Genomic DNA, 14,525 nt, shown 5'->3' with positions numbered 1-14,525 from the left:
AAATCAAAACCCATACCATATGAAGGGATACGGCAAATACTAGTGCTACCCTTAAATACGTGAAGTAGGCAGGAATGATCCTTATCATAGGCCTTTTCCATTCATGAGTATGTCCCCCACAAACACTGAATGTATCCTGGAGGATAACGGTGGGTTACCATAAACTCAACCAAGTAGTAGCCTCCCATTGCAGCTTTGAGCCAGATAGGGTATCTTTGCTAGATCAGATTTAAATGGCCTTGGATACATAGTAAACAGCCATCAATCTCATACATGTATTCTTTTCAATCCTCATTAAGAAGGATGATCAGAGGAGTTCACATTCACATGGCACAGGACATGGTATAAATTCACAGTGTTGCCTTTGATATATGTTAAGTCTGCCCTCTCGCATAATATAGCCTTAAGGACCTGGACCACCTGGACATTCTGCAAAGACCACATTCATCTATTAATGATCAGATGAGCAAGAAGTGGCCAATATACTGGAGGACTGGGTAAGACCTGTGCAAGCCAGAGGACAGAAAAAAAAGCTAAATGAAGATTCAGGGGGTCACCCCATGGGCGAAGTTCTTAGGGATCCAGCGGTTTGGTGCAAGCTGGGCCATATTCTCCCATCTCCATCAAATTAGGACAAATTAGTATCTCACATCTCATGCAACTAAAAAGAAAGCACAATGCCTGGCAGTCCTCTTGGTTTCTGGAGGCAGCATATTCCATATTTAGAAATAACTGCTCCCATTTACTCAGTGACAAGGAAACTTGCCAGCAGGAAAGGGTTTTGCAGCAGATCCAGGCTGAGGTGCAAGCATCCCTGCCGCCGGGGCAGTACAATCAGTGGGCTATAAGCCACATAGACCCTGTGGTGTCCGAATTATCTGTGGTGAGAAAATATGTCATGTGGAGAAGAACAGAATGACAACGTAAAGCCCCAGGGTCCTGATACAAGCCTGTGCCATCTGCAGCAGAGAATCGTTTGGAAAAGAGATTCCCATGTGCTAGTGAGCCCTGGTATAGATTAAGCACCTAACCATGGGACATGAAATGACCAAGTATCCAGATTTATCTATCAGGAGCTGCATTCTGTCAAATTCACCTAGGTTGGGAGGAACCAGCAGCGTTCCATCACAAGCTGGAAGTGGTAAGTCTGGGAACAGCCATGTGCGGCACCAGACAATACAGGAAGCCTGCATGAGCAAGTGACCCAGGCTCCCATGTCACCTACCATTCTGTACCGGTGCCTCTCGGCTCACATTTCCAGCTGTGTATTAGTTTTCTATTGCTGCGTTAACAGTATTACCACAAACTTAGCAGCTTAAGACAATACATATTTATTATTTCACAGTTTTTGTGGGTCAACATTTGGGCCATGACTTACCTGGGTCCTATTTTCAGGTTTTCACAAAGCTGCAATCAAGGCATTGTCTGGGGCTGTGATCATTACCTGAGCACCAACTGAGGAGAGATTCGCTTCCAGCCCCGTATGGTTATTGTCAGAGTCCTTGCAGACTGCCACACTCAGGGGTTTAGCTTCTAATTGGCTGTTACCCAGAGGCCCCCTTCAGCTCCCTGTCACATGTTCCTTCCCATGTGGCAGCTCATAACATGACCACTTGCTTCTTCACAGCAAACAAGGCACAGGGAGTGTCCTTGCAAGATGGGTGTTACAACCTTCTATAGTGTATTAAGTACACATGCTCATGTACTTCCCAACATCTTTGCCATATTCCCATTGATTAGAAGCAAGTCGCTGGACTTGCCTACACTGAAGGGAAGGGGATTACCCAAGACAGTGAACGCCTGGAGGTCATCTTAGCATCAGCCCTCTACAGACTACCTGGAAGGCTCCTATTTCTAGCTGACAGAGGAGGGAAAAGGCTAAGCTTGGTTCATGGACAGGTCAGTTGGTATGTGGGTGCGAGAGAAAAATGGGCAGCTACTGTAGTGCATCCTCACTTAGGAGAACCTCAGGGACTGCAGTGAAAATCCCCTCCTCACGCTGGTATCAGGCAGTGCATCAAGGCATCTGCTTTGTGAAGGATGCACAGAGGCTTGTGGGTAGTGGTGAATAGCTTGGCCAGTTGGTCAGGGACTTGAAAAGAGAAAACATTGGAAGATTGGGGATGAAGGTGCGTGGGAAAGAGGCATGTGGTTAGTGGACCCAGAGCATGGAGTGGGCATGGAGTGTGAACATCTTCATAACCTACGTTAATGCCCAGCAGAAAGCATCTCCCATAGGACAGGCACGAATCAACCAAACAGAATGACTCTTCCAGTTGTCCTCAGCCACCCTCTTCCCTCGGCTAGTCTAGTGTTGGCACAATAAAGTCATGAAAAGAGTAGCCACGGTGGCAGAGATGGCGGCCACAGGGGCTGTTCTAGCTACTGCACTGCTGAAAGTTCAAACTGCCACAGACAGGCCAGTGGTGGGCACTCCTCTCCCTTTGAGGCTCCATCTTTCAAGACGACTTCCCAACCTTCTTCCCACAAAGAAAGAAAACATCACTTGCTGCCACCAAAAAGAAGAAATTTCTACTCTTCGCATTGTCCTAAAAATCCTTACTTCTTAGAGTAATATTTCTCAGAGGCTATAGCTTCAGAATCACTTGAGGGGCTTGTCGCAAGCGCAGATTTCCACCCAACCTAGTGAGTCAGAATCTCTAATTTGGTGCCCAAGTATCCGTATTTGTAGAATATGGCCTTTGACTACACTTCAATATTCTAACTGGCCTTTGACTACACTTCAATATTCTAACTACATTATTCCAGTTATGGGAAGGGGAAAGAAAATATAAACTTAGGGGTGTCCAAAGTGAAACATATATGGAACTGATACAACTCAGCACCCAAAACACAAATAATCCAATAAAAAAAATGGGCAGAAGACATTAACAGACGTTTCTCCACAGAAGACATACAGATGGCCAATGGACATAGGAAAGGATGTCCAACATCACTCATCATTAGGGAAAAGTAAATCAAAACTACAATGAGAGATCACTTCACATCTGTCAGAATGGCTCAAATCAAAAACACAAGAAACAAGTGTTGGCAAGGACGTGGAGAGAAAGGAACCCTTGTGCACTGTTGGTGGGAATGCAAACTGGTGTGGCCACTATATAAAACAGGATGGAAGTTCCTCAAAAAATTAAAAATAGAAGGACCCCACAATCCAGTAATTGCACTGCTGGGTATTTGCCCCCCGAATGCAAAATCGCTAATTCAAAGCGATACGTGCATCCCTACATTTCTTGCAGCATTATTTACAAACAGCCAAACTATGGAAGCAGTCCAAGTGTCCATCAACAGATGAATGGATAAAGAAGAGGTGGTTTATGTGTATACAGTGGAATATTATTCAGCTATAAAAAAGAATGAAATCTAGGGGCATCTGGGTGGCTCAGTCAGTTAAGCATCCGACTTTGGCTCAGGTCACGATCAAGGTTCATGAGTTTGAGCCCCACATCAGGCTCTGTGCTGAAGGCTTGGAGCCTGGAGCCTGCTTCAGATTCTGTATCTCCCTCTCTCTCTGCCCTCCCCCACTCATGTTCTGTCTCTCTCTCTCAAAAATAAATAAACATTTAAAAAAAAAAAGAATGAAATCTTGCCATTTACAACAACATGGATAGAGCTAGAGAGTATAATGCTAAGTGAGGCAAGTCAGAAAAAGACAAATACCACATGATCTCACTCATATGTGGAATTTAAGAAATTAAACAAAGAAAAAAGAGAGAGAGAGACAACCAAGAAACAGATTCTTTAACAAACCTATGGTTTACCAGAGGGGAGGCTGGTGGGGGGATGGGTGAAATAGTTGATGGGGATTAAAGACTACAGTTATCATGATGAAAACAACAAATTAAAAATTTTTTAATTAAAAAAAGCACAAAGTGAAAAATCACTTTATCTCATCAGTAGGACAAACCCGTTATTCAGTTACCAACCCAGAAATACATTTATAGAGTGTCTGTGAGCCTGGCACTGTGCTCTAGGTTGTGATGGGGATTAAAAGCATAAAGTTTAGAGAAGGAAAAAGTCTACACACATAAAACATCAGAACCGAAAGACAGGTCCAGAGGTAGTCTGGCCCCTTCTTTTATAGTCTGGCAAACAAGGGGTCAGTTCCACCCAACTCTTTCGCAGCAGAGCCAGATGTCCTGAGTGTGGCTCACCAAACAGGGTCTGATGGAATGCCACTGAGAATGACGCCAACAGTGAGGGCTCTAGGAACTCAGAGGGGCCTCGGTGCACTGTGTGCGGGAGTGGGAGCTGGGCTGTGGGCTGGTCCCTGAGAGGACAGGAGACTCCTGGACAGAACGCAGACTCAGGGGCATCAGGCAATGGGGGAGGGAGAGGGAGGTTTCAGGATCAGGAATACCAGGATCTTATGTCTGCCTAGCACTTTACAAAGCTCTGACACATGCGACATTATCACCCCAGTTCATTCCTGTACCACTGTTACCCCCCCGGGATTGCTGGGCATAACTTTGTACACTCTGGGCAAGGCATACAGGGACACCCAGTGACAAGGACACTGGCAGCCGCTGAGGGATGTGGAGACAGGGCCTCTGGAGAAGCCAGGAGGAAGGCGCCTTGGGCCCAGAGGGAGTTATGGACGCAGATGGGGCTTGGGTGGGGAAGTGCAGTGTAGCCTGATGGGTGTGACACGGCAGCATGACAAATCAAGGAAGGAGGCAGGCACTGTGGTTTGGGACAACTCTTCACTTGTGGCCTGACCACCTACGACTCAGGAGGTCTCAAGAAACTGGAGGAAAGCTTAGGCCCATCAAGGAAGGGCTATGGCAGCAGACAGCTTAGTAGGGGCAGCACGGTGTGCAGGATAGGAGGCAAAGAGCCAGTTCTGGCACAGTCTGAGCATGAGGCCAGGAAGTGAAGGCCACAGGCCCACTGCAGCAGCTGGGTAAATTGTGCCAGCTGCATGGGGAATGAAGAGTGGACCCAGGAACCTCTGAAAATCATTGAGCTACCTCTAAAAGAGCAAGTTCAGTGGTGATTTGGAGCCCTGCTTGAAAGATTCATGGATGGAGTGGAAGGACACGAGAAGGAGGAGGGAGGTATCCTCAAATATTAGGCTGAGGACAAAGCATAAGAGACTCTTAAAAACTGAGAACTGAGGGTTGATGGGGGGTGGGAGGGAGGGGAGGGTGGGTGATGGGTATTGAGGAGGGCACCTTTTGGGATGAGCACTGGGTGTTGTATGGAAACCAATTTGACAATAAACTTCATATATTGAAAAAAAAATTAGGCTGAGGAGTTGGGCTTTTCTGCAGGTGCAGGCAGTGGGGAGCCACTGGAGGCCGAGACCTGGTGTTACTCTCGTAGCTGGGACAACACCTGAACGAGACGTGTGTTTCCCCACCAGCTTCTATAGTTTGGGCTCATTTCCATTCTCTTTTGGTGCACACGGGGAAGAATGGAGAATGGTGGGCTCATTGCCATTCCTTACTTCCGTAGGAACAGAGCTAGCTGGGTGGACCCAGAATCAAGGCACACAGGGAACATAGCATGGTAGGTGGATAAGTGGGAGAGGACGCCAGGGCCAAATGAGTCAGAACTACAGAAACATTTTCTGGATATATGAGAGGAAAAAAAAGATGACAACAAACATTTATATACACATAAATAGATACAGTGCTTTATGTGTGTGGTGGCCTTATTCCTTTAATACTTGCTTACTTAAATTTGTGTGTGTGTAAATTAAAATTGGCTTCATTCTGAGTGATTTTTTTTCTTTCAGCGTGAAACAAGCTTTGTCATGAAACATGCAAAAATTGCATGCTCGGGTAAATATTTTTTCTTTGAAAGAAATATTAACCATTTTGAGACTTCACACTGATTATTGTTTTTCTTAGCTTTTTAGTTTTTATATGAAAGATACTAGTTCTCTCTTGGTGCTTATTAGTAACTCTGATTCCTCTTGGTCTTAGATTGGTTTGGAAGGAAATACACACTTCAGAGATATACTAGTCTAAGTGTGCAAGTTTAAACTCTAGTTCACAGAGAAAAACTTTGCAAAAGGTCCTGATTCAGCCTGACAACCTAGACTAATCCTGAGACGACTCCTTTTTTCAGACCTAGGTGGCTAGTGGGGCAGATGAGGCAGAAATCAGCCCTGTGGTTAAACACCCACCAGGTAACAGCACCAGGCAGGTGGCACAGCAGTGTGGTTAAGTGAAAACATTTGAGGTCCCAGAGTTCCAGGCTCAAACTCAGCTCTGGACAAAGTTACTTACCCTCAATGTGGCTCAAGTTATTAATGTTGTCTTTTATAACACAGAGGTGACACCTTACAGTCTCTCTGTGAAGAATGAATGAGATGGAACTCCTAGCCCAGTGCCTGGCTTGGGTACTTTCACTCATGTTACCACAACAGTACTATCCAATGTTCCTCCAAAGGAACAGGACAAATCCCCCTGGCTCAGGCCTTCAGGCAAGGAACAAGAAGCTTTTTTAAGGCAGCTCCAGCTCCCCAGTTAAAATAACTCTGTTTGTATGCCAGAGTGTCCTAAAATGTTCACAAAGTTTATGTTTCTTTCAATTGGGATGAGAGCAAAATCTGGAAGGAACAAAACAAAAATAGAGTTTGGCCATTTAAAATCGGTGCAGAAAGAGCTGCCAGGGCATTGGCAGGATCCAGAGTGGTTACGATCCGCCATCTAGTGGACAAGAAGGGAAAGGAGAAATTTAGAGCAAAATAATTGAACCGAGGATTTTGTCAATGTCTGTACTTAACCAAAAAAGTGTTTTCTGATTAGTATAAACTCTGTACTGAATTTGCTTATTAATAGATGAACTTAACTTTTTTTTTAAAGTAAAACAACTCAGTATTTTAAACATTAAACACTAAAACTAAGTTTGCTAAAGCATTTTTATTTACAAACTAAGTTGTGAAGATTGTGGGAGAATGATCTTGAGTTCCTACAACCATGATTTTTTTCTGGTCCATCTTTCCCATTTATATTATCCATTTCTATACAGTACTCTTTGCATTTATTTTGTCACACAGACTAGGAGTAGCTAGAGCCTATGAGGGTTGTCTTCCCCCCAATACTGACTGAAATCAGTGGGGAAATAAGTCATTCCATTAATTTTTCAAGAATGTACAGCAACTTAAAGTGCTGATATAGCCAAGCTCAACATCTGTTAAAGTCTACATGCTTAAATTAGTCTTTTGCTAATTTATGCATGCACATATTTCCTCTGGTTTTATTTCTAAGGTCATTTCCTTATGTGTCTATGAGGATTTCCATTTTTATCTAGGATGAAGACATTGGCAGCCAAACTGCCCCAAAACGATAGTGACAGAGCATACCTGAGGTGGCGTTTCTTTACTCTTGTCACTACTAACGATAATAACAGCAGGTGCTGGGGCGCCTGGGTGGCTCAGTCAGTTAAGGGCCCTACTCATGGTTGTGAGTTTGAGCCCTGAGTCAGGCTCTGCACTGACAGCTGCAGAGCCTGCTTGGGATTCTCTTTCTTCCTCTTTCTCTGCCCCTCCCCCACTCGCTCTTTCTCTCTCTCTCTCAAGATGAACATTTAAAAAATAATAATAGCAGGTGCTATTTGAGCTTCCATGATGTACCAGACATGTGTATGTTCCTGATGTACATAGTGCTAATCCTCTAACTCTCCAAAATGGGTATTATCTTCAGTTTAGATGACAAACTGATACTTGTGACCCACTGGGCAAATCTTGACTGTGCTAAATAATCACTGACTGGCTGACCCTCCAAGGCATTTTCCTCCCCTGGAAAATGGAAAGCTTTGACTATGGCCTGTTTTCTAAGACTGTGCCTCCCTCTGCTGGGAGGTGTGGGGCTTCCAAAGTGAAAAAGATTTTGTCCTTGCCACCAAGTAGGCCGGGGTCTCATGGAAAAGGATGGCCTAAGGGCACGCACAGAGTGGGGTGGTAGTGTATCTTAGAACAGATGCCCTGGAAGGGACATGATGGCAGGCACCTGTGTGACCTCTCACAAAACACCTTTTTGCACTCTGTCCTTGCCTTCTTTCTCTGTTCTACCTTTCCCATGCCCCTACCATTCTCCTTCTGCTTATTCTTTTCTTTCTTCCTCTGCCATGCCCTATAATGGTGCTTTTCTAACTGTGGGTTTTAATCCATTAGTAGGTAAAAATATCCGTTCAGTGGGTGTAGACCAGCCTTAAAAAAAAATGAAATTACACAATTCAAACTATTAAAGGGCATCACTCATGCTGAAGGTAATGTGCTTTTTCATTTAAATTTAATTATTCATTTTTTAATTTTAATGCCAGTGTAGTCGACATACAGTGCTTTATTAGTTTAAGGTGTACAATATAGTGATCCAACAGTTCCATACATTATTCAGTGCTCATCAAGACAAGCATACTCCTAATCTGAGGGTAATGTCTGATGTAAAACTTGTTTTAATAGGTGTATCTGTGTTTGTGAATACGCTGTCAAGATGTAAACTTTGTATCTTAAGACATTAGGAAAACACTGCCCTAGACTAGAGTGGGGACCCCATCCCTTACCTGTGGAATTGCCAGCAAGAAGGCCACATGGACAGTCCCCAGCAGGGAGGTGCTACCCGGGTCCTGAAGCGCTGGGAAAATCCTTTCTCCTTCCAGGCTCCGGCAGATCCTTCCTGGAGGCAGGGAATGGCCCAGGTGGCCCTGAAATAATGCAGTCACCATGTGGCCAAGTGTGTGAGAGATCTTCCGTGCCAGTCTGAGCGTCCCTTTCCCCCCGGCCCAGGGCCCCCAGGAGGGAGAGGAAAGCAGGCACCAGTGCCTGGTCATCATTTTACCCCAGGTACCACTTACCTGTGGAGCGGCTGGAACTGGCTGGTCTCCCAGTTCCTGCGTTGTCCCCCAGCCCTGCCAGCCCCAGGCCCTGGGTGCTCCATGGCTGCCGGAGGCCTCAGAGCCCGGCCTCACCCCCGACCTCCCAGAGGGTGGCTCTGGGGTCCCCGGCCACTACCCCTAACCAAGTCCCCCAACCCCCCATCACCGCCAGCCGGCTTTGTCTGGGGCACTGAGGCCACGGCCCCTGGAGACGCAGCCGTTTCGTTCACAGGCGGCAGTGACAACATTTGGGTGTGAAAGAGGAAAGAACAAAGAGCGAATCTGTTAGCCGTTGCTCCTATGACTTTCTTCTTGAAATTTTAGGCCAACAAACACAACTAAGGAGAGCGCTGCGGTGCCCGCTGCCTTGCTCGGCCCTGCGGGGGACGCGACTAGTTTCCGGGCGAAAGCAGAGCGGGCGAGGGAAGGATGCCTGCGCACCCCCTCCCCCGAGAACTGACACTGGTTCTAGAACACCACGGCTCCCCCGCTCGGCCGGGCCTCCCCACGCCGCCTCCATTCCGGGCCCGGCCTGCTGCGGACGCCGAGGGCCCGGCCCACCCTCCAGCGGGAAAGCAGCCAAGGGGCCGCATCGGAGCCTGCGGATCTGCCACTGGGGGTGGGAGTGGGGTGAGATAGGACCGCCTTCCAGAAGCCTGAGGAAGGGCCCACGGCCTGCCCGCGGAGGCCACCCTCCCGGCGAGGGCCGCTGAGAACCTGGGAGCTGTTTCACACGCGTCAGCGTTAGCCCTGGGGACTCGGCTCAGACGCCCGCGAACCTCGGGGCTGCTCCACACGCGCCTGCGCGAACGCCTGGACTCCGTGCAGACACCAGCGAACCTCAGGACTGCTCCCCACGCGCCTGCGCGAGCGCCGGGACTCCGTGCAGTAGCCTTCGGGCTGTTCAGGCGCCAGCGCGAGCGCCGGGACTCCGCGCAGACGCCCGCGAACCTCGGTGCTGATTCACACGCGCCTGCGCGGGCGCCGGGACTCGCTGCAGACGCCCGCGAATCTCGGGGCTGCTCCACACGCGCGCCTGCGCGAGCGCCGGACTGGGTACTGACGCCCGCGGGGCCCGGCAGGAATCCGAGCCGGCTTCGTGCACCCGCGTGTGCGCGGGGTCTCTACTGGAGGCCTTGCCAGTGTCTGGTGCTGCGCTGGTCCCTGATCGCCGAGGCCGTTTACTTTCAGGGAGGGTTCGGTCCATGTTGACTTACGTGTAGACTTTTTAGTTTTAGAATTAATTTTAGAGTTATTTGCTTCTTCGTTTTAGCAGTTACTGTAATTTTCATTTATGTTGAGCTAGTTTTCCAGTTATTTAATTTTGTAGTTTTCAGTTTGTTTTCGAAGCTTGTTTCCAGTTACTTATCTTCAGGTATTTTTGAATTAGCTTTTAGAATTATTTACTTAATATTCAGTTTTAGACTCAGTGTTTAGTTCTTCATAGTTTCTCTTTTCAGTTATTGTAATTGTGAGCTTTTTTAGTTTTTTCAGTGTGACTTTTTTTTGGTAGTTTTTAGCTCTATATTTTTACATTTATTTAGTTTTTGAATTAGTTTTTAGTTACTTTTTTTGAATTATTTTCAGACCTATTTAATTTTTAGTTTTTTTTTCCTGAAATTTTTGTCATAAAATTTCACCTTATGTAGTTTTGAATTATCTTCGGAGCTATCTATTGCCAATTGTTTTCTTTCCTTTTTTAATAAAAAAGCTTTTCCGTTCATTATTTTTACTTGTTTAAAGTTTATTTATTTTAAAAATTGCTTGGGGCACCTGGGTGGCTCAGTCGGTTAGGTGTCCGACTTCCGCTCAGGTCATGATCTCGCCCGCCCTGAGTTTGAGCCCTGCGTTGGGCTCTGTGCAGACAGCTCAGAGCCTGGAGCCTGTTTCAGATTCTGTGTGTGTGTGTGTGTGTCTCTCTCTCTGCCCCTCCCCTGCTCATGCTGTCTCTCTCTCTGTCTCAGAAATAAATAAACGTTAAAATAAATAAATAAATAAATAAATAAATAAATAAATAAATATTGATTAGTTTTGGAGGGGCTCCTGGGTGGTTCAGTCTGGTAAGCGGCTGACTCCTGATTTAGACTTAGGTCATGATGTCAGGGTTTGTGGGATTCAGCTGGCCTTGGGTTCTGCACTGACAGTGTGGAGTCTGCTTGGGATTCTCTCCTCTCTCTGTCCCTCCCCTGCTTGCGTGTGTGCATGTGCTCTCTCTCTCTCTCTCTCTCTCCTTCTCTCTCAAAATAAATAAACTTTACAAAATTGCTTAGTCTTAGATCTCTGTCAGGGGCCAATCACTGATGGAGACACCATACGGATTATAATGGAAAGAATTCAACATAAAGAATTGTTACTCAGCTAGCAGAGAACTAAAATAGAAAAAAAAAATGTGATAATATGAGATCATGGAGATGTTAACCACAAGGAGCAGCTACCAGCCCACTGGCTGAGGGAGCAAAGGGGAGAGGTTGGAGGTGGCCCATGGGACAGGTGTCCCAGGAGGGGGAAGTTGGTTGAGAGCTGGATGCCGAACTCTGAAAGGCAGGCGGGGGTTGGGGGGGGGGGGGGGGGTCGTGATGAGGCTGGTTGTGGAAGTGTTGGGAAAATGGCAAAGGGCAGCTACTGGAACGAGCTGTTGCTCTCAGTGTGAAAAGCAATTGCGGAGGAGGCTGGGAGGAAGTCAGGCACACGGGGAGTCCCTCTCCCCTCCCCTCTTCCCATCAGTCTGCCCTATTGGCCAAGCCTCATAGGGAACAGCTGGCAAAGGAGGTGAGTGGCCCCGGGGCCACAAAGCAGAGATTAGAAGGGTGGGCTGAAAGCTGAGAAATCATGGCTAATAACCAGCACATTGAGCTCTGGAGTTACTTAGTTTTAGTTCTGAATTTAGTTAATTTTGGAATTGTTAGGGCTCCTTGGTTTTAACTTTTTACCTGATGAATCTGTCTGAGTCTTCAGTCCTCTGATTTGTTTCTGGAATGGAATGGGTCACCAAACACCTGAGGAGTGTCTCCCATAAAACTAAAGAAAATCGCTTTAGAATCAAGAAAACAAAAATGAATGTCTCACTTTGTTCATAAAGAAGCCCTTTGACTGCATGGCCAAAATGGGGCAGAAATTAAGAAAACAGACAGGAAGGGGTCCTTTGGCACAATTGTCCAGCAAATTTTTTCAGAGATTTGTGCTGTGTTATGGGGCCACATTCTCCCAGCCCCTTCCCTAACGACAACATAGCTCTATTCTTAGATACAGAGTATATTTCAAAATTTTTCAGAAAGTTACTGTCTGTGGTTGCCCTGTGGAGAGCAGGATTGAGGTTTCCCCCCACACCCCCTGCAAAAAAAAAAAAAAAAAAAAAAAAAAAAAAGATGGCTCTGATGTCCAGGCTGCTGCTGATGCCACACATGAAAAGGTTTGTTCCTCAAATGATAAGCCTTCATGGGCAGAGCAGAGGCAAATATCCAAGCTAATCTGAAATGACTTGAGTGAAGGAACAAGGGAGTGGCTTTAGTTTTATTTACTTATTTAACTTTATTTTTAGAGAGTGTGTGAGCAGGGGAGAGGGGCAGAGGGAGAGAAAGAATCTCAAGCAGGCTCCACTCTCAGTGTGGAGCCTGACATGGGGCTCGATCCCATGATGGGAGCATGACCTGAGCCAAAATCAAGAGTTGGATGTTCAACTGACTGAGCCAGCCAGGTGTCCCACAGCTTTGAATTTTACTGTGATTGGGTGGGGTGGGGCCAAGAGAAAGGTTACCAGGCACAGGCTGGGTTTTGTGTGGTTTGAACGTCACTTCTGGTACCAAGGGAGAGGATGTACACCCTTTATCAGCTTGCTCAGATGTGGAACAAAAGGGAAAGAGAAAGGTGGAGTTTGAAAGTTGTCAGTAGTCAAACATTAAAAATGGAGCCAGACTCTCTCTCTGTTAAGGTTAAGCTATGTTGTGGGGCTACCTTATCTTTGTCCATTCCCTATCCAAATGACAAAATCTCTTTCTTGGGAGACAGAGTATGTTTCAAATTGGTAGACTACAATGATTTTTATCTGCACAACAAAATAAAGATCTTTCCAAATCCACAGGGAGTCTTATTTCCTTCTCCCTGCATTGTCTTCCAACCCACATTGTTCCATATGGACCATAAGAACATTTCTTTATTTATGTATGTATTTGTTCATTTCAATCAACACCTATTTCTTGAGCACCCCTGTCCTCAAGAAGGTGTTGGCATCAGAAGAGACCATGGAGGTGTGAAGGTGAGTGAGAAACTCTCAGTGCAGTTGAGGGAGACAGATGTGGAAACAGATCATCACAACACAGTGTGACAAATAGTATGGGGCACGGAACCCTGCCACTGACTTCCTGATGTAGTCAGGGATGGGCTGACATCTGAGCTGGTCTCCTGGAGCAAGCGTTTTCTCCAAGTGGAGAAGGAGAAGGATATCCTGGTCATGCATAGGCATGGAGGCACGGAGGAGGGATGCATGGCAGAGAGAATGCATTGACAGAGGCCACTGGGCCACAGGGTTCAGAAAGTCCCTGGTGCTTGACAGGTAGGACCTCATTTGGTCCTCACAGCCAGTCTGCAAGAGAGTAGGGAGCGACATCAGGAGTCAGTGCTCTTCCTGATCTTAGGGTTCCAACCACAGCTTACAAGATCCTCTGACTTGTCATTCCTGGAATTCTTCATCTCATTCCTGGCTTTATCCTTGGTCCATTCACTCCTTCCCACTCACTCTTGGAGGTGAGTGCCTCCCTCTTCTACCTTTTGATTCCTGCTTCTTAAACATCCGTGGGGAGGGAGGAGGGTTGAGACCAGCCAGCTGTGAAGCACAGGTGATGCCAGCTGCAGAGGAGGCAGAGCAGAGCAGAGCCCCCTCGGGGTCTCTTAGGGGAGTTCTGCAGACCAGCACCGCGGGAACTGAGCTCTTGTCGAACCAATCATAGCCTGTAACTGCATTCAGCACCCCTTGAAAGTTTGTGGGGATGCTTTCCCAAAGTGGGGAACCTGCTTCAGATCCAGCCCAAGCTTGTGAATCAATAGAGAGCTTTTAAAGCACACAGAGCCCTTTGCTGTATTAACAGCACTGGACATGTCTACCAGGTCAAAAGAAAGTATAGTCCTTCACGATCTATGATGGCATATTTTCACACTTTTTATAGAACACATTCATTCAGTCAGTCTTGAATACGTTTCTCAGCATACTTCTCTACTTCGGTCTCTCCGGTTGTCTTACCCATCACCATATCCGTTTCTCCGTGAGAACATGTAAGTACTGGGGCTGGACGGAAGAATCTTCTGGATTCTGGCTTTAGAATAGTCAGAAAACGCATCACCTGGATCCTCTTAAACACTTTGACCGTTGATGAGCCCACTGCAGAGACAGCCCAAAGCTCTCCCAATCCTTTGGGTCCCGATCGTTTTCTGTATCTACAAAATCAGCCACCCTCTCTGGTGCTGGCAGAGGTCAAAATGCCCAGACCTCCCAGGCCTCACATGAGGAGCCTCTCCACAAATCCTGCATCACAGGTGGGCGACAGAGGGGCCATTTCAGCGCCAGACATCATTGCTTTTGCTTCTGGAGGGCCTGGCCTTCCAATCTGGACATCACATTTTCTTCTCTGTGGTGGTGCACCCAGTAGTCACTCAGGAAATAGTTGCTGAATGACTTGTGATTGAAGTAC

At 46.7% G+C, this 14,525-nt stretch overlaps 1 protein-coding gene across 1 annotated transcript; it reads right to left on the bottom strand.

Annotated features, from left to right (window-relative positions):
• Nucleotides 1-4,735: 4,735 nt before the first annotated feature.
• Nucleotides 4,736-10,051, bottom strand: LOC125921587 (uncharacterized). Its single transcript, XM_049629189.1, has 4 exons — nucleotides 9,905-10,051; nucleotides 9,624-9,863; nucleotides 8,533-8,673; nucleotides 4,736-6,677 (listed from the first exon to the last, which is right to left on the bottom strand). The coding sequence occupies exons 1-4, from the start codon at nucleotides 10,049-10,051 to the stop codon at nucleotides 6,495-6,497; spliced, it is 711 nt and encodes a 236-aa protein (XP_049485146.1). The 3' UTR covers nucleotides 4,736-6,494.
• Between the last annotated feature and the right edge of the window lie 4,474 nt (nucleotides 10,052-14,525).

This window comes from Panthera uncia, chromosome C2, assembly GCF_023721935.1.
Source record: "Panthera uncia isolate 11264 chromosome C2, Puncia_PCG_1.0, whole genome shotgun sequence".
Lineage (NCBI taxonomy): Eukaryota > Metazoa > Chordata > Mammalia > Carnivora > Felidae > Panthera > Panthera uncia.
Note: the sequence above shows the minus strand (reverse complement) of the source record. Positions and strands in the feature narration are given on the sequence as shown.

Excerpts from the sequence above, each read along its gene's own strand:
- LOC125921587 (XM_049629189.1), bottom strand. The coding sequence starts at position 10,051 with ATGGACCGAACCCTCCCTGAAAGTAAACGGCCTCGGCGATCAGGGACC. Across the intron at positions 9,864-9,904 it reads GCCGGGCCCCGCGGGCGTCA|CCCCGAGATTCGCGGGCGTC; the intron begins GTACCCAGTCCG and ends CGTGTGGAGCAG. Across the intron at positions 6,678-8,532 it reads TCTTGCTGGCAATTCCACAG|ATGGCGGATCGTAACCACTC; the intron begins GTAAGGGATGGG and ends CTTGTCCACTAG.